Raw genomic sequence first — 24527 nt, forward strand, 5'->3', positions numbered from 1 at the left:
GGTTTGTTTACTGTAAACAGTGGACTCATTTTCACTGTGTCACTTACTGTGACGTTTGCTTTTTCACGGTCAGTGACTGTACCTGCTGGCATAATAGACTAGTGGCTGTGACTGGTAAAGCTACGCTTGCAGATTCCTTGTGTTTGTTCATACTTGTATTGCAAGAATAAAAAGCATGACTTTCTTTTAGAAAGATTTACCTACTACTAACTGCTTAGAATAGCAGGCGGAGTAAGGTAAACAGTCCTTTCATTGTACCATGATCGACACACGTAATATGTTGAATGTGATGGACTGTTTGGCAATCTCATGCCTCTGTGGATTTCACTGACCATCTGGTATTGACACCAAACTGAGTTACAGTGTGTTTGTTGTCATTCTTTTTTGCTTGCTGACAAGCGCATCATACACTGGTTTCCACAACATGTTGTTATCAAGAATTGTGAAGTTTTTTTTTTTTTTTTTTTTTGTGCTTGCTGAAGATTTGGCAGGCAGAGGCTTAGGCTTGTCATGCTTTCAGTGTATTTTGTCATATTACACTAATCCTGTCACTCAGTCATAAACAGCATCAAGCATTGAATAGTTTTTCTCAAGCTGAGTTTCAATGTATGCTGACTTATCCATCCCTTTAAAATTATCCACTGACCTTGTAGACATTATCAGACACTGTTGCTTCTAGCTATTAAATTGATCATGCAGGTTGGAAGGGATTGAACCACCTTCAGATTAGTAGACCACCCGCTCTACCTCACGAGCCACAGCCACTCCTAACCCCTATATACTGTATACGTCCATATGTACTGTTACAATAGATGAATACTCATATTAAAAATTAGGTCAGCATATGTGCAAGTGATAAACTAAAATCTCAGGCTTCATATTGCTTAATATCAGGCATTTTTTTTTTCCACTGCTGACTCTGTATGATGTCAGTGAGACTGGATGTCCCTAATATGGTCATCTCTGTTAACACACTGCTGGCAATGAGCACAGCAGCCCCACCTAGTGTTTAAAGCGCATGTGGCCATAGCCACCACATACTGAAACTTCAATGTTAATGGTTTGGTGGCTACTGTGTTTTCTTTTTGGTGCCAGACATATCCTTAATTAGATTAATGGATGGAGTGCTAAGTTATCAGCTAATGCTAGCTAGCTTGTTAGCAAGCTGCATTTGTAATCTGTATGGGTGCAATGCGAGGACACACATATAAGCTAATTAGGGCTAAGTAATGGAAAGAAACTGGCGTTTCACTCACCAAAACTTCTTGGAAGGACAAACATCTTGGAAGGTCTGTGTATACATACATGCACACACACACACACACACACACACACACACACACACACACACACACACACACACACACACACACACACACACACACACACACACACACAGAGAGAGAGAGAGTAGAGAGGTTCAGTTAATGACTGGAAGCAGCAGAGGTGCGGTCTGCCAGACTACAGCTGCCTTTGTTAGCTGCTGTGATTGAAAGGTGCCCCAAGACCCTAACTCCGGTATCGAAGTGGATGAGCTATTAAAGAATTCATTCTCCTTGGAGTTGTTATGAAGAAGGAAACTATCCAAAAAGGCTGCAAATACATTGGTCAGGCTGCAGATACATTTTTAATGTTAGAGTCTATGGGGATTGACATGCTTTTGGAGCCAACCTGTCTGTCTCAAATGGCTCATAGAGCAGCTGCAGTTTCTGGTGCTTCTGCAATGACTTCATTTCCCAGCTCCAGAGTTTGCCCCTTGGTTCATTCCCAGTGTTGACGAGGAGCAGCCAATCACATGAAAGTTGGCTTACAGTTGAAGAGAGAATAGCTGCATTGGCTTGTTTCAGACAGAAGGCAGATTGAGGAGCAATAAAATCATGCAAAGCAACTCCAGTAGAGCCCGAGAATAATGGAATGGTTATAGTGAGGCCCCTTTACAAGCAACTCAAGCAGCCATAATGTTTCAAGACAACTGAACTGAATTACAAATCTAATGAAATTTAAATATAATCTACAATTTTGTGCATAATTGAATAAATGAACAAGACACCACCTACATAGAAAGTTTTTTTTTTTTTAATAACTCGGCAATAAAACTAACAGTGGAGGAAGTTCACGACATAAGTAGCTTGACGTAGACGTAAATTGTTTGTACAGTGGATTTGTCTCTGAATTTATTGCTCCTGTTGTATTATTAAAGGAGAGGGACATGAATAACAATGTGGCTGTCCTCCTGAACAGCTCCAACCTGAAAAATGTGTTCAGTCTAGATGAGAATCCCATACGTCTTTGGGCTGTTTATTGTTTTCTCTGACAGGCGCATTATCTCTCAGCTTTGTATTACACGATAAACGTACAGGCTGAGTCTCCCTACACTTGTTTTTAGTGTGAAAAAAAGTGGTCAGCTTCTTGGACAAACAACAAGGCAGCCAGTCAAGTAAACAAATATTGCCGATGTTGATTATTGATAACGCTTTGAAAGGTCGCGAAACACAAAAGCAGACTAAATGCAAGCAAGAGGATTCATCAGCAGACATGTTTGCCTTTTCTGATCAAAGCTGATTGTAAAACTAAAGCGTTCCCTCTTTTTCTTCCTCTCACTCCTTCCTGATTGTCAAGAAGACGAAAGTAAGATGTGAGACAGTTGTCAGAGCGAGGTTAGGAAGTGATGAAACACTAAAAAACAGACTGAAAGTAAGGAAGAGAATGTCTCTCTGGGGCCATGTCTTTGAAGAAAGAGGTCTGATATGCTAGCAAGGTAAATTGTGTTTGTACAGAAGTGCCCTCAGAGGCTATGCTAAAGTTAAGGAGTTGCCTGTGATGCATACAAATAGACTTAACCCATGACAAGAGGAGATCAACTGGTCATACTGCTAGTATCTCAAAGGAACAGGCTCTTATACATGTATGGAAAATGTGAGTTGAGATTTTTTTTTTTTTTTTAAAAACACACAAATTTTATTTCCCTCCCACAGATACTTTGACTCAGTGGACATCTGTAAGATCCACTCAGACTGGCAGGAGGTGAGACTACAAGGCTGCTTCCCCAGCAAAGCCAATGGGCCGGTCACTGTCACAGCACTCACTGTGCTGGAGAGGACAGCACTGGAATTTGCTCTCTTTCAGGAGGGAAGCAGGTAAATAGGACTGTAGTCTAAATCTAAATCCACACCTTTTTCCTTCATTTCTCCTTGCTCTAACCCCTTCATCGTCTCCCCAGGCGCTCCGACACAGCTGACAGTCACCTGCTGGATCTGTGCATCATGGTCTTCCGCGCCTCCTTCGGTAGTGGCAACAAGCTCACTCTGGGCCGCTTAATGGCCCACAGCAAGCGAGCAGTGAAGAAATTTGTTGGCTGTGATGTTATGCTGGAGCCAGGGGAGTATGCTGTTGTCTGCTGCGCCTTCAACCACTGGCAAATGAATGTCAGCAGCACGGGGGGTCCACCCACTCCCAGTAAGTGTACAGCTGCATTGGCTGCGGGCAAAGCTTTTGTGTTTTATTTTTGCTTGTGAATATTCACTTGACAACAGCAGAACTTTTCTGTTCAACATATCGTTTTTGTCTTTATTAATTATTCTGCTCTTCTTCCCAGTCTCTAGCCCGACCAGTGGAGCAGTACGGCGGCCCAGCCAGGACTTCCCTGGCTACATCCTGGCCATTTACAGCTCTCGTCAGGTGATGGTGGAGCAGGTGGAAGCGACTGCCACCACACTGGCCGACGCTATTATTCTACTCACAGAAAACAAAGGCGAAAGACACGAGGTTAGAAAAAGAGAAGTATAAAAGTTGCAGTAATATAAACCATATTTATATATAAACCACTATCTACAGTCATGTGAAAATAAAGTTTTGACAGAACTCCACACCTCAGCAACTTGTAGAACTCGAAGTAATGTGACTTATCAGTTTCTCACATTTTTGTGAAGGAGTTTTTGCCCACTCTTTTTTTCAGCATTGCTTCAGTTCATTGAGTTTTGAGGGCATTCATTTATGCACAGCCCTCTTAAGGTCCTGCCACAGTGTTGCAATCAGGTTGAGGTCTGGACTTTGACTGGGTCATTGCAGCACCTTGATTCTTTTCCAGCCATTCTGTGGTAGGTTTGCTGCTGTGCTTGGGATTGTATACAGAGGAGTTCATGGTTCACTCGGTGACTGCGAGGTGCCCAGGTCCTGTGACTGGACAGTGAGGCCAAATCATCACCCCTCCACCGCCATGTCTGACAGTTTAGATGAAGGTGTTTGTGCTGATACTGTGTTTTGGTTTTCACTAAACATGGCACTGACCTTGGAGTGAATTTGCTGGGACATCTAGTCTTTGGAAGTTTGTGACGTGGTGTTAACAGATGCCTGAATGCTCCAGACTAGCAAACGGACAAAACCTCTGCTCATCAACAATTGCTGACGATCAGTTAATCAAGTGGATTTGATCAGCAGCATCCTGGCTGCTATAGTACTTACTCTTAATTAAGGGTAACGATGTACTTAGTTTTTCACAGGACTGCACAGAATCCTGTGATGACTTTCTTTTTCACATGACTGTATATAGTCATAGGGCTTTGCCTCTCTTTGTATCAGCAGTCAACTTGTCCTACATTTAACACACACACACAGTTTCATTGTTTTTCCAATTATATAATATTACAGTCCAGACCAGTATTTGGAAAGTTATCCAATTTAATTCTGTGTGCTGCAGCCAATTCATTTTGAAGCGACAGACTACTGACTGCACCGTTTTAATTTAAATGAAAATACAAAGGTAGATAAAGCTCTTAACACACAGGGAGTACCAAAGTAATCAGATGGTTTAGACAGCCAAAACTATCATATTTAACATTTTATAGAAAATCTTCTGCAGTCAGTGGCTACCTGTAATCTTGTCAAAAACAAACTTTCCATCTTCCTTGCTGAAGCTTGCCCATGGCTTTGTTGCAGCTAGTAATGAGCTTTCTCTTTTTGTGGGATCTCTGACTTTAGTCTGGTCTTAGCTAGTGGAATGAATGCTCAGTAGGACTGAAATCAAGTTAACTTGTCAGTGATATTCCACTTTGTCAAGAGCCTGCATTTAGAGATGCTGAAATGTCCACTACAGAGTTTGGCTGAATCTTTACGCACAGGAAGCTCCAATCTCCCTCTGCATTCATCCTGTTGCTTCCATTGAAACATGTGTGCCCGTTCCATTGGCAGTCATGCTGTACAAGGCCAAGCCATATTAGAAGCACCATCATCTCATCTTTGACAGATGAGGTAGTTCACTTTGGGTCATGAAGCTCTTCCATTTTTCACTCCCCTCTTTCCTTTTTTCAGAGTTTATATAAGAGTTTATTTATGGCTTATTATTGTCCATAGAAGTTAGTTCCACAGCCCTGCATCCAATGCTGGAGAACATTTTTGACACACTCTTCAAGCATAAAGGGATTTTTGTGACAATGCAAAGGAGACTTGTGCGCCTCACACTACTATTTCAGTTTTCGTTTTGTTTTTTAATGTACGTACATGCTTTGTTTGGATGTGCCCAACCTCCTCAGTTACAATATTTATTCTAAATGACAACTTTCAACTCTTAAGTTTGAGCCCTTCTGTGTATTAGCTTACATAGAAACATCCGTCTACTCAAGAAACATGTAGTAGCCTAGTGTCCAATCACTTCAAATCAATACACTGTGTTCCAAATTATTATGCAAAAAGTGTTTAGGAGTGATAAGGTAAGATTTTTTTGTTTGTCAGTTAAACCCATTGATGGTGAGGTGTGTCAGGGCTCTTCATATCACTGAAAGCAATTGCAGACACCTGTGCTAATTAGTTTGGCAGGTGTGTCCAATTAAAGGCAAGACTACTTAAGAAGGCTGTCCCACATTATTAAGCAGCCTACATTTTCAGCCAAAATGGGAAAGAAAAAGGATGTGTCGGCTGCTGAGAAGCAACAAATTGTGGAGTGTTTAGGTCAAGGCATGACTACAATCAACATTGCCAAGACACTTCATCGTGATCATCGCACAATCAAGAAGTATGTAGCTGATTCAGAGCACACATGCTGATAAGGGAAAATTGAGGACTCTTTCCAACAGGCAATTACGTCAGGTTAAAAGAGCAGCTGCAAAAATGCCTTGTCATAGCAGCAGACACGTTTTTGAAGCTGCTGGTGCCTCCAACGTCCCCCGAACAACAAGATGCAGGGTCCTTCAGAGGTTTGCAGCTGTGCGTAAGCCATCCTGTCGACCTCCTCTATCCACTGCACACAAGCAGAAACGGCTCCAGTGGGCCAAACAATACATGAAGACTGACTTCAAAACTGTTTTGTTCACCGATGAGTGCCGTGCAACGCTCGATGGTCCAGATGGATGGAGTGGAGGATGGCTGGTTGATGGACACCCCATGCAAACAAGGCTACGGCGCCAACAAGGAGGAGGTGGAGTAATGTTTTGGGGAGAATCATGGGGAGAGAGATTGACGGCCCCTTTAGGATCCCTGAAGGGGTAAAGATGACCTCCATAATGTATGTGGAGTTTGTCAAACAGCACTTCCTGCCATGGTTCAAGAAGAAGAACCGTGCATTCCGCAGCAAGATCATTTTCATGCATGATAATGCACCGTCTCATGCTGCAAAGAACACATCTGCATCTCTGGCTGCTATGGGCATAAAAGGAGACAAACTTATGGTGTGGCCCCCATGCTCCCCTGACCTCAATCCCACTGAGAACCTCTGGAGCATCATCAAAAGGAGTGTCTATGATGGCGGGAGGCAGTTCACATCTAAGCAACAGCTCTGGGAGGGTATTCTGTCCTCATGCAAAACAATAGAAGCAGATACCATCCAAAACCTGACAAATTCAATGGACGAGAGAGTTCAGAAGCTCCTTTCGAACAAGGGGTCCTATGTGCAAATGCAACACCACCTAGAACAAAGTTTTGACTTGAAAACTGTTTGATTTCAGTTTGTAACAACCTGCTAATGCTTATAATTTCACAAATTACCATTTTTTTTTTCTTTCTAAAAATGAAACGGTTGAAAACTCTGCTGTGCATAATAATTTGGAACATGCATTTTGGGCGCATTTTGAGTGTTATATTTTTTTAAAAATATACTGTTATCATTGGCAGTTTGTTCAAAAACCTTTCAGTTGTACTCTAATAGTTGATGACTGGAAAATTACAATGACTGCAATTCATATAGGTACTTTTGGAAAATCAGAGACAATATTACTTGCATAATAATTTGGAACACAGTGTATAAATGTTTGTATATAGATGATGACCTCCTCAAACTAACGCTGAGCCTTAGTCCTCTATTGTTGTTATACTGTATTTATTAGTGAACTAAACGCACAGAACCAACAGCCCAAATTCTCATGGCCTGAATGGTTTGTGCTCATGAATGTGAGGCAGTCTCGCACACATTTATGACTCCTGTCCTGCCTTCACACATGAAGCTACTGTTTTCGCACATTATCTCTTGCGCACGCTTGCGCACAGCCGATCAAACCCAAGGAAACAAATTCTTCTGGCTCTTCAGAACAACGCTTTCCTGAAAGTGCTGTCACATTTGGTGCATATTTTAGAGGTTGACAGAGCTTTTTAAACACTTGAGATCATCTTTTGTTAAATCATTCAGCTCTTTAGAAATTCACAGCTGAGCACCCAGGAGCACATGGCAGCCAGCGCGTCAGCTGTAGCGTTTTAGCAGTATGGTTAAATAAAGGTTTTCGGTTAGTATTAATAAATAATTTGAGCGGTCCTGAGCCGTGAAGAAAGGGAGCTTTGTGTTAGGAGCAGATAGAGTACAAGTATTGCTGAAAGCTATTTTTTTTTTAGACACTGGATGGCGTTCCTTGTGCAATTGGACGTGACAGGAAATGACAGCAGCTAAAGCAGTTTAGCTGCGCTTGTATTTGCTTTACTACAAACACAAGTGCCCCTAAAAGAGAGATCAGCAGCCACTGTTAGAGCGATAAAGTGGCAGCTGAATACAGAATGCTGTCTTTTATTGCATTTTAATACTATTAAAACAAAAAAAAATGCTTGCACAGAAGTGTTTTTTCCAGGGAAACTACTTGAGAGTAAGCACATTTCTTCGGTTGTCAAAAGACGAGGTCTGTTCTTTAAGAGCCTTTGAGAGTCATGCTTACAGAAAATTATCCATCTATCTGCAGCAGTGCGTGGTGAATATTTGAGGTTTGCATATAGAATACAACCCTCAGAATGTGCCCCCCCCCCCCTTCTTCTCCCTGTACACCTTCAGCTTCAACAATGCTTGTTTCCTTGTGTGCTCTCAGGGCCGTGAGGGCATGACATGCTACTACCTGACCCACGGCTGGGCAGGGCTTATCGTGGTGGTGGAAAACCGCCACCCCAAATACTACCTCCACGTCTCCTGTGACTGCACTGACAGCTTCAATGTGGTGTCCACCCGCGGCAGCCTCAAGACCATTGACAGCGTCCCTCCTTTGCACAGGTACACAAACCGTTCTCTCTTTTCCTTTTTTACACACAAAGTCAGAAAAGATAACGAGCCAAAAGATTAAATTCTCAGGGAACATTTATGTGCAGCAAATATCCACCACACTTACACTCTTATATAAACACTGTGATCCCACAGGATTAGTGCGCTGTATTTCTTAATAAACTACCCCGGGCTGGTCTCAGCACATTTAATATCTGCTTTTGTTTTCCTGGTCTCTGTTATATTTGCACTATTCTAGGCAGACACCTGCAGAATCAAGCATGCTGGATCAGTTTACATGTTTATTAGTTTCCTGGTTGAATGTTTAACAGCGTGGCATCTTACAGTAATGAAATTTTAGGGCTTTTCCTGTCACAAAGTTCTAGCCCATATAATGGGAAACTAAACAGTCACCATGGAAGAAGCTTTTCTTGTCATTTTCTCCGTCTAACAAGAAAATTGTCACTTCACTTGCTAAAAAGCACCATACTATCACATCTTACATTCTCATATTTCACTCACTTGCTTTATACGATTCAGAGGTGACATAATTTAGCAGCACTGTAATCATATTCAAAAGATTATATCCAATTCATATTCATAGAGGTGTGAAAAACACACAGTCACAGGCAGCAAGCCTTTATTTCTCACCATATGTCACCATATTATCTCATTTTGTAATGAATCATTGGTGCTGATTAATCAGCTTGGCTTTCTCCAAGTGTAGGTTTAACTGAGCAATTCTCAGATCATTTCAATTCAATTAATTGAGACTTATTTTAATTATTTTGAGAATAGAGTGGGATGAAAAGACTGCGGCGCGCTTGTCCATCAGCAGTCATTAGATAACTATCGTAGCCGTTTATTTTGCCACTCTTCATCTGAAATTAGAGGTGTCACTGCACTTTTTTTATTTTGTTTTCCATTAATGCGTGATTAACGTAAGTGGCGTTGCACTTTTCTCCTAAACGAGGAGGGAGAGACCAAAGGGAAAAAAAAAAAAGAGTAATACTGGAGAGAGCTTTATTTTTAGTAAATAAAATTGAACCCCTTTCTCGCTCAAGTCGTTTTCATGCAGTCTCTTTTTTTCACTGTTCCATATACAAGGCAGAGAACACTGTATTTGTATTCACTCTACATGTGCTTGAACTGCCTTGACAGAAGCTAGAAGGCTCCCTTTCTTTCTTAATGTTCTCTGTCTCTCCCTGCAGGCAGGTACTGGTGGTGCTTTCTCAGCTGGAGGGAAATGCCGGCTTCTCCATCACCCATCGCCTGGCTCACCGCAAGGCAGCCCAGGCCTCCCTGGGAGACTGGACCCCCACCAAGGCCACACACAGCCCCCAGCTCACCCCGGACATTGATGGCCTGCACCGGCCCCGGCCTCTATGACCACCGCCCACTTTATCCCGTATTGACATACTCGAGTCCAACAAACTGTCAGACCACTGGAAACTCAGACAAGGTTAGGCAAGTGGTGTGTGGAGTCCTAAAACAGAGAAAGATGCATTCTGAATGTGAAGCATGATGTTGGGAAGCGTTTATTCGCTCTCTTGCTAATGCTCCATGAATGCTCGAATCTTTGTCTGGACCACACATGCTCTGTCCCTTGCCAATTGGATGTGCCATTTCAGGATGAAATGAGGGAAGCGGGCTTCGTAAAATGACAGGGGCATACTCAGCCCCCCGCCCCCAAGCACCTGAGAGGATCCAGTTCTGACTACTTTAAATTCTGGACATTTTGGATAGCTGGCAGCACCTGCTGTATGTGAAACGGATGTCAGCCCTCAGTTCGGTATGCTTGGAGACGACCCTGCTTTCAATGAGTTACAAAAAATAAATAAAAATACACACCAGGGTGGGGTGCTGAAACTACTGAGCCATTGACCGGCCCACAGACCGTGAGCCAGTCACCAGATCAGACACTTCCCCTACCCCTCCATGACATCCACAAAGACAGCTAACAAAGTAGGAAGACTTCTGGGGGGGAGTTTATCTCACCCATCCTCAGTATGGTACTTTATGAGCCAAACCGAAGTGATTTTACCCATAGTAATACATGTCCTGTTTATAATTTTTTAAATTTTGTTGAAAACATACACCTGTTAGTATAAGTTTAACTTGTTTTATACACAACCCTCATTGCCTCTTGTCCATATTTGTGTTTTTTGAGGTTGTAGACAAAGCCATCATTCATACAGTACTGTTCCCTCTCTGTGGCACACACTTTAGCTCAGGACCAAACCCGTGATTTGTACAGTAAGCCGGATTGACAGGTGGATGGTGTCCAAGAAGCTGCAATAGCATCTTTTCACTGTTGTCTCTGCTGTTTGTGGTGTAAGAGGTGCTGCGTTTGTAGAGAATCGTGTGGCGTCTGGAAGGTTTTATCTTGTGAATTACTGAGACATAATAGAATTCAGTCAACAGCTATTCATTTTCACTCAGTTTGGGGTCTCATCGCTGGAAGGGTTCTCTCGTCCACCTTAAAGGGCCGTTTATATCTTTACACATAAATTAACATTCGTTAATTTACACAAGTCTTAGACTCGAGGTTTGTAGCACACAGCAATTAGCGTCTGATCTTGTTTGGTACAGAAGGTGAGTTCAGTGTCTTGTTTCCCACGGTTGCACAGTTTGCCAGTATGTCAGTTTACACTATGGTGTGCTAAGGGAGTACTAGAATCGCTATTGGCTGTTTGAACAGTCAGTTTGCCATGGGGGAGCTCTTAAGAGGAGCTGCCGAGTTTACTTTGGGAGGGCAGGGACCACTTTTGTTTGCTTGCGTGCAGCGCGAGCGTCTGGGCAATCCTCCCACAAGAATACACTGACAGCTTGTTAGTAACAACACAGAGTCCTCGTGAAATAACAAATTATCATTTTGTCAGACTCAGTGCACACACAACAAGACAGGAAAGGGACCCCAGAGACAAGTTGTGACACAGAAAATAGTTCTCTGAGTCTGGTCTGCGCGCTTTCAGGGGATAGCTGTTTTATGTGGGTCCTTATATAAGGTCCCACACATTTGTTATTGCGAGCTTTTCCAGTGTCAAAGCCATTACTCCTTATTCATCACGTCCTCACCATGGCAACATAGGTGTCTCATCAGACAGAGAGTGGAACGATTAATGTGGTACTATAGAGACAGGATGGAGTGGGAGACTTTTTTTTTTTATAAGTAAAACATGTCTTACTATTAATTGTGTAGTTAAATGGAGAAAAACTTGAAACCTAATGAGCAAAAATCCTCCAGCATTCATACAATTAAATAGGAGAAAAAAAAGGTTTTTGTATCTAAGTCCTTTTAAATGTAAGCATTACAAGTTTCTCAATGATAAGATTCACTTGCATCATCTCATCCGCATTGTCCTGTGTCTTGTTTTCTATTTGTTTTTTTAAAATCATTGATGTTATATAGCTGCGCTGTTTCCCAATGCTTGCAGTCCTCTTCTGCACGTTGGGTCGTACTTCACGATGGCCGCGGGGCAATTTGCAAGCTGCTCCAGCAGTGCGACGTTTCTTTTTCTTTTTTTTAACGAAACCTGAAGTTGAAGTAATTGTAAATATGCTTTCCAAAGAAACATCATGTGTAATGACCACTTTCAGATGCCTGGCCCTGTGTGTGCACATGTGTGTGTGTGAGTGTGTGCGGTCGCAGCCACGTAGCTGTGCGAATCCCGTGTCTAATTTATTCGTACAAGTGATTTGCAGCCCTGCTTTTAACGAATACCAAGCAGAAGCTGGTGAATGACAGATAAAGGAATGTAATGAAGCTCCGTGGCTTCGCTCTGAGCCCAGATGGATTGATATGAATTGATGTGAACCTGCACTGAAACATCTGCAAAGGCACCTCAGAATCATGTGTCACTGCTGGATCACTTTACATTTACATGATTTTAAGTTTTGTTTCATTATTTTTGTTGTAATTGTCTATTTTTTTTTTCTTCTTTTTTTTTTGGGGCTCTTTCTGGTCTTCTGTTAGGTTGTGTTGGTAGCGCTTATGTGCTTTTAGGAGCGCCCCCTGCTGCTTAATAGAAAACAGCCAGAGAAGAGGTGATCACTGACAGACCGATCAACACACACCAACTTTTTCTCCCTCTCCTTTGTCCAGTTCCCTCATTGTAAATTGTACAGAATGAAAACTTAAGTCAGGCTAAAGATTTAAAAATAAATAAATAACTGACCCTTTTGAAAAAATTAAAGTATCATAGAAGAAAATTAACCTAATGCTGAAAATAATGAACTCTGATGAATGTGATATATAAATTTTATTGATCCTTTTTTGGGAGTGGGGGAGGGGTATATGTGTACAAAAATATGTATGTTTAATTTTCAGTCTCAGGTTCCAATGGACCAAATAAATTTTTTTAAAATAAAAATGCATTGTGCTTATTATTTATCCATTATTTATACAGCAAAAATGGCATTTTTTTTAAATGAAATTTTTTTATTTGGTACTCAGGAATAACCTGATGCATGCACATATTTTATTTTTCTGTTTGGGCTGTTGTACTTGAATGAAAAGATGAAGTCAAGCCTTTCAAGCTGCAGGAAAAACACTAATGAAAGAGCAATGTATTTACATATCAAACATGGTTTTTGTTTTTTAGCGTATACATTGGTTCCTTTACTGCACTTTTCATTGAGCTTCACAGATCTGCTTTCTGACGTGTTTATCCGTTTCTGGCCTGTAATGTGCCTCTTTTCATCTCTGAACTCCCTCTCCCCTGCTGAGGGCTTTTTTTCCCCTTTTTTTTTTTTTGCTGAATATATTTTACACGTCTTTGGTACATAAACTGCTCTAGCATATGAACCCTCATCCCTAAATTCCTGATTTGAATCTTCACCCCCTCCTCTCCCTTCTTTTTCTAAAAATGTCCTGCTCCCCACTCCACTCTTCTCTTCTTTGGCTCCTGCACCCTCCTCCAAGGCAGCCTCCCCCACAACCTCACCTCATATGACTGGAGTCCCCAACCCTCCCTTCTCCCACTTTGGCTCAGTTTTGCAAAACCCAGCAGACACATCAGGAAGGCTCTATGAACTTGTGAGGTCCAGCACAAGGAGCTGTCGGTCACTTTACTCTGAGAACCAAGAAGACTCATCTAGAAGGGCCTCTGCTAAACTGGAAATAAAGGTACGACCACTAAAATATCTTCTGACGTAGCCAAGGCACCTTCATGCTTACAGTAATGCTTAGACTAGCTAGTCAGTGGAAGGTCTATGTATACTAAAATCCAAACAGAGGTCAGATATATAAAGAGAGAAAAGTGAAAACTTGCCCTCTCATGGGAAACCTGTTCATTTCCAGCCCCGTGCTTCTCTGGTTCTGTGAAGATATGAAATAACTAATTAGATATAAGCCTTTCAATTTAGTCTGCAGACATGATAAGGTGAAGTCACTCCCAAACTTGGTATGAAATTGAAAAGATGCAGTATCCCTCAAAGTAGAAGAAAACTTTTTTTTTTTTCCTCAGGAAAGAGGAGTGCTGGGACTACAAAAGAGAGAGGGAAGTTTTTTGTTTTTTTTTAGTTGCATATTTGCAAGTTGCTTGAAGTTTAGTGCAAGAGGAACATCTTCAGCTGCTTATAGACGGATATATCTATTTGATCATAATAAGCACTAGTGGGACATTATTATTATTTTAAGTACAATTTCAGCATCAGCTCCCAGTAAAATCTAAAGAAAGACTGAAAGAGGTATGTGAACCAGAGATCCATGAGTGCCACCACCAGATGATTACATTTCTCTCTCGTCTTGTCCAGCCAAGTAAATAAATCATTTGACATGCAATCAGGGGGGCATGAGATATCAGGATCTCCATGAAGGGCAGAGGCACTATGACTCATCTCGAAGAGCATGCGTAAATGGAGCCTCGGCTTGTCTTAGACTTGTGTGAGCTTCTTTTCATGAGTCGTCATCGAGGCTATCGGGCCAAAGAGTGTATGGGAGTCCCCATGAATGTGTCTCCTTCACATAAGTCCGTCTTGACATTGACACAATGTATAATGGGAAGGAATCTGTACAATGCTGGTTAATGTAATGCCAGTTTGACTGTCGCTTGGTGAAAATGTGGGTCTGAAATAACCTTGATGAATCCAATACACCTGCTAACCCAGTCATAAAGCAGTCAGTGTAGTGCTAGTGTAGTGTTGGGTGGGTGGGTAGTAAATATGGTATGGAACGTTATGTATCCCTCCACCAGAGTCCAGATTTCCAGCCCTGCTTCTTCTCATTTGTCAGTCCAGCCACTGGCTCAGCTCAGTGTCTGTCACTAAGCAGATAACACACAAAATATAAACCAGTATGTTCAAAGAGATGTTTAATGTAGTAATAAAAAAAATATAATCTCAGGTGCCTGTTATTTAATGCTTCATTCTTCTCCAGTGGAAAGTGTAGGCCACGAAATGGCATCCCAGATCCCAGCACTCCCACAGTCCTACACTCCAGGGACTGACAGCGTCTTTTCTGACCAGTCTGGCTTTTACTCTCTGGACTCCAACGTACCTGGGCTCTCTAAGGTGATTCTCAACAAGCTCAACTTAAAGGACTACAGAGAATACAGGTTTCCAACTTTCTTTTTTTTCCACTTTCATAAGACCCAGACTTAGATGGCATACATGCTGTGACTGGTTGCACTTTAGAAATTAGCACTAAATTTATATGTCCTGTGTGCTAAAAAGTTCCCCTTTAATGTTACTTTTAATACCTGAAATTCTTGAACATGTGTCTTGCTTGGCAAATGATCAGTGTCTGACTCTAATCAGGACTGCACTTGAGGGGAAGGCTAAAGGAATCTCATTCCGCAACTACAAAGAGATGTTCCAGAAGATGGAGGAAACCTTCAAGTTCTGCACCGGCTGCAACAAACTCCCCGAACACCTCGCTGAGGGACAGACCCTGAAACGCTGTGTGAAGTGAGTGCAAAGCTCCAAGCTTGAGAATGACAACAGAGATCATAAGTGGTTTAACTTTAAAAGGCGCCCTGCTGCGTTTGATTTACAGTATTCCATCATTAACACTGATCAAAAATAATCGTTGTTTACAATCAGAATATTTTAGGGAAATTAAATCCCCACTGTTCTCTGGACAGTTCAGTCACCACACAGGCAGGATGCTGTTTTGATGTTGTTGTCCAATAGCTGTCATGTGTGAGGCATTACCAGCTGCCGCTGTATCAGCAGCGGAATGATAAGCCACCCAAGTGTGGACAGCACTACAGAGGTGGATAATGGCCAATGGCAAATATAGCTAAGTCCCCTGACTGTGATTCATCTCCCTGCAACTCTGCAGCTTATTAAGAGCAGCTTAATGCAGTTCATATGTCACACCATCAGAGAGTGTACTCAAGGAGTGTACTGAGGAAAAAGCAGTAGAAAACACTGTGGTGCATTTTCATGAGCACCTAATTGTCTTTGTGCCTCATTTTTCCTCTGGCTCTCTGCTTCTTTTTTTTTGTTGCTCTTTTTCTATCTCTGATTCACACAGAATCATTCATGCCGTCTTGCATGTGCATTCCCTGGAAATTCTCAGCTGCCACCGCCTCTAACTTCCCAATCACAGGAGGCGTTTAGGCATTTTAGGCATACAAAAACAGAAATGCTGACAAGTTATTCCCTTGAGCTCTCTGACATTAGAATTACCACCAGCAATGAAATAGTGCTTCCTTTCTAATGCCTTCCAAATTCTCATTCTGTTTCATTTTCCTCTATTTATTAATCTCTGCAGAAATGGTTTACACTTTAACTTTCAAGGGCACCTTGTTTTCTCACCTTGTTTTGATTCACTTTTTTCACCTATAAGCCTCTTTTGGAGAATTAGTACCCACAAAGTGCACCATGATGGAACGTGGCGGCTGATAAATGATTTTATGTAAATGCGGGTGCCTCTGAGGCTACAAATGATTGCAAGGTAAAGTAATATAGTCTCCCAATGCACCAAATGCTGCTGGCTGTCAGACCTCTAATGCAACACAGTGCCTCATCATTGTGCATGCTGTGTGACAACACAAAGACCTGCATCCATACCAAGAGGTCATAAATTCCTGCTTCCACCTAGTGTGCCCCCCCCCCCCCCCTCCCTTTTTTTTTTTTTTTTTTTTTTGCCAGCAGCTGCCTAAAACAAGACAGAATTCATCTTCAGTCTCATTAGTTTCTCACCGGACAAGAAGGTCAAGATGTTCTTTTGGTTCTTTGTGTAAGAAGCTATTTATGACTTGGCACAAACGAAACATTCTAAGTCGTGGTCTAATAATAAAGAAGCTGTCTTGATACACTTGATGGAATACTAAAATGTTCATTATGTTCCTTAACTAATATATAGGGCTTAATTTAGCACGAAAGATCTAAAAGGTATTTCAGTTTCAGTTCTAGAGCAATACAAGATTGGGTGACCAGATCCCAACACACACTAAATGTGAGACCAAGTGTATGTATGTGCAGGACAATGTAGGACATGCTGAGAGGCATTTAACACATGAGGATCAAATGTATTTTACATATGAAATATATACAGTAAACATAAAAGGACCTAAAGTAGTCTCTTGATAGTCTTCCAGATCTCACATATTCTCCTTCTTCTTCCAGTAATTCTTAACTGAAATAACTGTTACGTTGTTATGTGTAGCTTGTGACTCTGGGGTGGCTTGCATTTTTCCAACCTGGGGGTATCATAAGCAGCATAAGCTGGTGATGTACTCACCTGCAGGTGACACATGATGAGCAGCCTTTGCTGCTGTATTCAGAGGCATTAAATAAAAGCTGGATTTTAGAAAAATGTCTGTTTTATGGTGTTGGAAAAACTAGAGGTAATCAAAATGTGCAACATTGTCGCAGTAGGTGGGACAGGAAGGCAAGGGATAAAAACGCTGTTCAGCCCTAGCATGATATTTGCTGTTTTGTGTTAAACACAAAGTACAACTTTTGCAAAGGAGAATGGCTGTACGTAGTTTATGAAGTATTTGGTCATGAACCAAAAATTGGGCAGGCTTTTCTTTTGATGTGATGATGGGACGTGATGAAAGGTCAGAGGATCACATTTAGTCAAGTCATTTGGACTCTTGGCAATTTGAATTTCTGTGGATCCACCAACAGACAGACAGCTGAAAATGCAAGTGTAAGGCATGACTAGTTTGTAGAAGTACAGACTCACAAATAAAATAATGCTTTTGTGTACCATCTTCCCCCCCTACCACACTTTCTGAACTTCATTTTTCACTCTGTTATTATTTGTTTCTTGTTTCCAACAGGTGTTTGAATGTGTACTACTGCACTAAGGACTGTCAAAAAAAGGACTGGCCTCAGCATAAAAAAGTTTGCAAGATATTGCGACTGGTGGCGATTGATAGATTAGTGGAGTGGCTAATGTTCACAGGTGAGAAATTACAAGGTGGTGCTACTGAAATTAAAACTAGCCCTCAATGGCATGAATTTTATAAACATTTAACATCATTTACCTTACATCTCCCTTTATAAAGTCCGCTCCCAGCACACACACAAACATGTACACACATCATCAGTTACATACACACGCTATTGCTTACCCACACGCATCACATACATGGTGCCCTTAACTGACCACTGACCTCCTAACTATTCCTCAAACCTGATTCTGGGGTCCACTCTTACTCGCTGTCCCTCACATTATTAATGACATATTGTACCACCCTTACAGGAGACCTTCCCTTTCCTACCGAGAAGTGGTCCAAGTCAGCTGGTGAGGTGAAGAACTGGGATGACTGGCTTTCCATGCAGGGGGACCTCACACCACGCCTGGACACCATCTTGTCTGGTGCCAACATGGCAACCCTTTGGAAAAACGCCTGTAGTCCACGACCAGATGATGCTGACCTGCGACAATCCTTATGGCGAATTCAGAGCGAGTTCCTCTCTCGAGTTCTCACAGTGGGTATGGCTGTCCAATACTTTAAGCTGGACCCTTATGCCAGACCACTCACTATTCACCTAGCAGGGGCATCGCACAATGAGACCATGGGCGCCAGACTGACTGACTTTGATGAGCTGAACCGCATGTTCCCTGGTCACCAGGGCATAGAGGTAGTGATGGTGGGACCTGAGGTGGTAGACGGCCCCATCATGAGACCTCCTCTCAGGGCGTTTGGCCCCAGGCAGAGAGTCTACATCAGTGCCTACAAGGGCCTCTACCACCAGTTCTGGGAGGAGCTGGTGGAGAAGGAGGAAGCAGCCAAGCCAGACCTGGTGGTTGTATTTCATCCTGGTATGTGTTCTAAACCACCTACCAAACATTAACAAATAGTAGAATTTTGAAAAATTCAGGCCTCTCTAAAAAGAGAGGCCTGAATTGAAAATTATTTTAAATTAAGAGCCTAATGTTTGCTGCAGCTATTTGGTCAGCTGTCTCCCTTTATGTGTGTCTGGCAGTTACTTCCTCCAGAGAACAGACAAACTAGGAGACCTGCAACTCACTAGGTCTGTCCTATTCATTAGTGCCAGGCTTTTATTGGGGATTTGGGTGATTAAGGGGAGCAGCTGTAAAAGAGTTTGGCTTGAGATTGCTGGAGTCAGCATAATGTTAGTAAGCTCTCCTTTTAAAGAAGTGTTTCAGTCTATCACTGCTTGCCCCTGTTGTGTGCAAAGTCACTGATCTGAAGCAGTCGGAGGACCGCTACGTTTAATGCGTTTGCAACAGAACACAAAGGGTAACTGCTCATAGCGTCCTGAGAGTCTTGACACCTGGCTTCTTATTTGTCCGCTTTCACTGACAACAACCTCATTAAAGAGGCACTATAACCCTACACCTCATAAGCTTTTGCACTCAGCCTGTTCTTTGACCCTTTAACCTGCAAATCAGCAGTAAAGCCCCGACCCAAAATGTACCCGTAACCCTGGCTCAGTTATCACTGCAGGCTCCAGTGGAGCTAAATATACAGGAATCAGTCATCCTGTGTGTAAACTGCCTGAGAGCCTGGCTGCATTTTATACTGCAAAGCTGGCAGAGCACTGCATTATGACACTGTTTAGGTGATAGGCGCGCAGGCAGCGTGACGAAAGGAATAAAAAAGGTGTATGGGTGTGTATGTGCTAAAGTCACAAGAGAAGGAGAACCGGGGAAGGGGAGGCTACTGGAAAAACACATTTACAAAAGAAACAGGGGAGACACTGACCTTTGAGAATAAGAGGGAAGAGGTAACGTCAGCTTTCAGAAAGGAGATTGATGCGGCTGTGTAATATCATCCATACAGAGATACAACCCGCAAAACAGGTGCCTCATAAATGCAAAAAAAACCCATCCAGATTGCTTTTTGTTATCTGTGAAATAAACTGGATTTTCACAGCTCTACAACACTTTTTTTTTTAAAACCAGGCAACAAGAAAATGTCCATTATCATTAATAATTACCATATGGTCCAAATTTACTCCACTGCCAGGCAATTATGGCAGTCGTTAGCAGTCAGACTATAGCCTCTCTTTGTCGCTTTATCTCCTGGGGTATGGTTTAATCCTCAGAACACTTATTCTGTGTTAACTGCTTTCTCATGATGATAAGTGTAACCACTGGGATCTTCATATCCCAGAACGCATTAATACAATTGAAATCCCCTCCTCCTGCAGTTTGAGCTCCCTGGAAAGATAAGGCAGATGTTTGGTAACATGATGCCATCTTTGTGCCATTACTGTCACATTACTAGTATACACGGCAGCATCTGCGGCACGGTGCAGCTGAAGGTTTAAAGCATGCACATTCAATGTTGAGTAAAATAAAATTACATCCTTTTCTTAGGCAAAATAATAATGTAAGACTTTGTTTGTCAGCGCAGGAAAATTCTCTTGTTTGCTCGGTTTTGTCTCGCTCAAGGACACTTAAGCTGGATGGATTTACAGTATTTGCTGCCATGGCAGGCTGGAACCTCGCTAAGCTGGTTGAAGGGCAAACTTTTAACCATAATACACCCTGCTGCTCAAAAATCAGACTTCTGATATAACCCAGAGTCAGGGGAAAGTGACATCTGTCAGTTAATATACTGGAGGATTATGTACCCAGACCGTCCTAAATGTAGCTGGACTGCTGTGACTGTCTGTGTGACTGTCTGAGAGTAGCACACATTTTCAGCTGGTGTGGTGCGGGTTAAGATTTAACAAGCTTCCCAATGTCCAGCTAAAGCTCTCAAATGAGTTCTGCGTGCTTGTAGCAAAACTGCTGTCTTCATATCAGCACCACAGGTATGTCAGCATCAGTAAAGCTAGATTATGTAACACTGTTTACTTGAGACCTCAAACCTAACACCTGTCAGAGAAACACGACAGCCAGAGTTTCTTTAGTTTATTAATGAGATTAGGCACGCCCAGAAGGGATTGTACTCCAGCTAACAAGAGAAACACATGGTTTGCTGGAGCCTAATCAAGTCTACTCTATTCGATCTTTACCTCACTGGGGAAAGAGACTTGACTTTTTCTCTGTCAGTCTGTCTTTTTAATGTTGTAGCTTCCAGCTTTTTTTCCTTTAAAGAACGGAGCATCTAGCAGGAAAAGATGCACATATTCACTTTGCCAGGATTATATTGGAGGATGGGGAAAAAATAAAAGGTAGACAGAAATATGACTCAAATTATACCGACACTCTACTCAAGTCTCCTGCTTGCTCGTTAACAAGTACGATGTATCATTGTAAAAGCTGAAAACATATCAGTGCTGTGTTTATTTCTTGCTTTTACTGGCAAAATGGTTTTAACAGTGAAACAGGTAACAGGCCCTAAGTAAAATTGACACTGATTATTTTATATTTCTAATAATTCATACATGTGTTGGACATGTTTATGAACATACAAATTCACATTCACAAATATTGACTTACTTGTTTTTAACTCAGGGTTCCACGCTAACCAGGGTCTGGTAGAGGGCTGGCTACCCACTCTTCTGCTGCTCAGAGACTATAACATCCCTTCCTTCTTCACCATGTTCAGGTAAGTCATGCTCTTGTGGCTCTAATTGCTTGTATCACATTTTTATAGCAGGCTTAATAATACCTTTTGCTCTCTTAGCTATTGAATATTTGAAATTCTTTGTGCTTGAGGGACCTCATTAACTTGTTTTGTATACCATCTGCTACCTCCACCAGAAAAAAAAAATGTCAGAACTGATCTTTTTTTTTTTTTTTTTTTAGACTTTCCTCTTCTATGTCAGAGTCTTGTTGATGAATATACAGTGCTGTGCATAAGTCTTGACCCCACCCCTATTTTTTTTTCATGTCTTTCTAGTGCTTGGAAGATGGGAAATAACTGCAGAGATTTATAGAAACACTTGCGAGCATAAATTGGAAATACAGCATATACACAGCATATAAGGCTAAAGCAGAGCTTATACAATTCAAACAAGCTTGAAAGTCAATATTTGGTATGACCACCTTTATTCTTCAGCACAGCCTGAACTCTCTGAGGCCGCTTTCTTGTCATTTTTTAAAGTAGTCTTCAGGAATAGTTCTGAAGGACATTCAAAGCTCTTCTTTGGATGTTGGCTGCCTTTTTGTTCCGTTCTCTGTTGAGATGATGCCACTCTGCTTCAGTAAAGTTGAGGTCCGGGTGCTGAGGAGGCCAATCAATGACTAATAGTGTTCCACTGTGTGTTTTAATATCCAGGTATGTTTTTACTGCACTAGCAGTGTGTGTGGGATAATTGTCATGCTGAAAAATGAAGCTGTTGAAGCTTTCCAGATGGTATTACATTGTGGATGGCTTTCATCAAATTTTTAAGGACACGCTACACAGTATTTGGTCTCTGTACTGCTTACCTAACTGACCTCATTACCATGGGGTAGTTATCTCTCCCCAAGATCCAGACTACATGTGAGTCCTTTACACCAGTTTTCTATTTTTACAAAAGCCAAGTTGAAGAAAAGATTTGTTTCTTTTGCTGCAGGAGCTCTAAACAGACCCCCCCCCCCCCCTTGTAGCTGTTTGTATTTCTTAATCTCTCCTGACTCGCACGCAGGGATAATAAAAGTAAACTTCAACCTAAATTTAGTATCTTCACATCTCCTTTGTTTCCACAGTGAGATGGAGCTCAAGCACTCGCTGCAGATTCTGCTGGAGCTGGAGATGCACATCAGGGACAGTGGACCCAATCCATTCACCTCACAGAAACCAGAGCAGGTCCAAGCCTGTCCTAACAAACCCCCAGTCTACTGCAACTCTCATTACACCTGCTTCCAGGGACTGCTACCACAAGAAGACCTTGAGGGCCGAGGTGCCCATGAAGGTAAATAAAGGCTTGTTTGAGCTTTAAAGAAGAAGCTGATTTGTGGGCTTCCTGAAGTCATTGGGGGATTTTCTGCAACCTGTCACTGAATAATATTTTTGGCATGAGGCGAGGAAAAATTCAACTTCACTCCTTCCATAGTGTGTACTAACACTATCCTTTAGTTCTGATATATTTAATAAACAAGATTTCAGCATTTTTTGGGACAATAGCACCAGGGAATCTCAGAGGTTTCTACTCTGTTAATTGCCCGGGGTGGCATGACTGTTGGATATAAAAAGTCGCTTTTGTTCATACATTATGAGACCAAAATGTGTTCAGTCATCACTTGTTGACTTCCTGTGATTTGTTCTGTTGCTAGAGCAATTCCCAAATATCACACTGGCTGCAGATGCATATGAATTTGCCATACAAGCTCAACTGAAGCCTAAATGAATGATAGTGTGACACAGAGGCTGAGTTTCCTTTAAGATTCATGATGATTGTTAGTTTTTCTACTTTGTCGTGTGGTTCTGTCTCTCCTTTGTTGCTGAACTTTGAATGATGAGTCTTAAGACAGTGGGGTGTTCTAATAGTGAACATTAAAGTAACCTTTCTTCATTAATGGCTCTCTTCACTGTGTGCTGTCTTCTATTATGGGATATTATGATATATAACAGTTTTAATAGTGCCAGTTGCTTAAGCATGGGAAAATGTAATAAACAGGCCATGGATTACTGTACTGATTACAGGCCCAGTATTACTGTATTGTATTTTTTAAGTAGGATACATATAGGATTTCTCCTTATGCGCTTAATGAAGGTCTGTATAGACAAGCAACATTTATTTGAAGGATACGTTTTATTTACTATGGAATAAACAGCAATTACCATACATTAACCTTCACTCTCCCACACTCCATCTGCCTCTCTTAAAAAACATCATGAGCCACACTGTTAAAACTACCATAAATCAAGTTATAGGCAGTCTGACACAATCTCCATAAAATTGAACAATGTTTTTTATCTAACACTATTAATTGCACAATTCTGTCTCAGTAGAAAATGCCACACAACACATAGATTCACTCTAAAGAAAAATGTATCATTTCAGCCTCAATCAAAACGAGGTTCATAATCTTCCACTAAGTTGCCAATATAAGTTACCTTAAATATTAATTACAGAACATGTAAAGTGACTTAAGAATGGGATACAGTATCTTATAGTAATGAGCTCCTCATATAACTATCAGTCACTTTATTAGGTACAACTATTCAACAGTTTCTTAATAAAAATATCTAACCAGACAATCACAAGGCAGCAACTCAATGCATTTAGGCATATGGACATAACCAAGGTGACCAGCTGAGGTCCAACCCGAGCATAAGAATGGACAAGGATTGATTTAAATGACTTTGATCATGGCGAGAATTGTTGGTATTTCAGAAACTGCTGATTTACTGGGATTTCCCCAAACAACCATCTCTAAGGTTCACAGAGAATGGTCCAAAAAGGAGAAAAAAATCCAGCCAGCACTGGTTCTCTGAGCAAAAATGCATCTCTGAACACACAACACATTGAACTTGAAGTGGATGGGCAACAGAAGACCACATCTGACTGAGGCTACAGTTCACACAGGCTCACCAAAATTAGACAACAGAGGATTGGAAAAACATTTCCTGGTTGGATAAGTCTCAATTTCTGCAGCAGCGTTGAGATGGTAGGATAAAGCACCTTATGGGATTTGGTGGAATGGGAGATTCTCATCATGGATGTGGAGCCAACAAAATCTGCAGCAACTGTGTGATGCTATTGTGTCAATATGAACCAAAATCTCTGAGGAATGTTTCCAGCACCTGCAATGATGAATTATGCAATGATGAAT

At 41.6% G+C, this 24527-nt stretch overlaps 2 protein-coding genes across 3 annotated transcripts in view; both read left to right on the plus strand.

The window, feature by feature from the left end:
* capn15 (calpain 15) overlaps positions 1-12807 on the plus strand; it is a 46119-nt gene extending 33312 nt beyond the window's left edge. For both annotated transcript variants that reach the window (XM_030754779.1, XM_030754778.1), the window contains exons 8-12: positions 2976-3137; positions 3221-3456; positions 3596-3765; positions 8274-8452; positions 9652-12807. In XM_030754779.1, coding sequence (XP_030610639.1) covers positions 2976-3137; positions 3221-3456; positions 3596-3765; positions 8274-8452; positions 9652-9829 — 925 coding nt within the window. In that variant the 3' untranslated portion in view covers positions 9830-12807. The remainder of the gene's footprint in view (positions 1-2975; positions 3138-3220; positions 3457-3595; positions 3766-8273; positions 8453-9651) is intronic.
* A 635-nt stretch (positions 12808-13442) lies between these two features.
* Positions 13443-23162, plus strand: LOC115798714 (putative protein MSS51 homolog, mitochondrial). The gene is made up of 7 exons (XM_030755661.1): positions 13443-13568; positions 14820-14997; positions 15200-15349; positions 17680-17804; positions 18105-18668; positions 21279-21372; positions 22458-23162. Exons 2-7 carry the CDS (start codon positions 14840-14842, stop codon positions 22669-22671), a joined length of 1305 nt encoding a protein of 434 aa, XP_030611521.1. The 5' UTR covers positions 13443-13568; positions 14820-14839; the 3' UTR covers positions 22672-23162.
* The last annotated feature ends 1365 nt before the right edge of the window (positions 23163-24527 follow it).

This window comes from Archocentrus centrarchus, chromosome 19, assembly GCF_007364275.1.
Source record: "Archocentrus centrarchus isolate MPI-CPG fArcCen1 chromosome 19, fArcCen1, whole genome shotgun sequence".
In the NCBI taxonomy this organism is placed as follows: Eukaryota; Metazoa; Chordata; class Actinopteri; order Cichliformes; family Cichlidae; genus Archocentrus; species Archocentrus centrarchus.

What these genes read in the sequence shown, in the direction of transcription:
- LOC115798714 (XM_030755661.1), top strand. Translation starts at nt 14,840, where the DNA reads ATGGCATCCCAGATCCCAGCACTCCCACAGTCCTACACTCCAGGGACT. An exon ending in GGAGTGGCTAATGTTCACAG is followed by an intron (nt 17,805 to 18,104) that starts GTGAGAAATTAC and finishes CCACCCTTACAG; the next exon opens with GAGACCTTCCCTTTCCTACC. An exon ending in TCCTTCTTCACCATGTTCAG is followed by an intron (nt 21,373 to 22,457) that starts GTAAGTCATGCT and finishes TTGTTTCCACAG; the next exon opens with TGAGATGGAGCTCAAGCACT.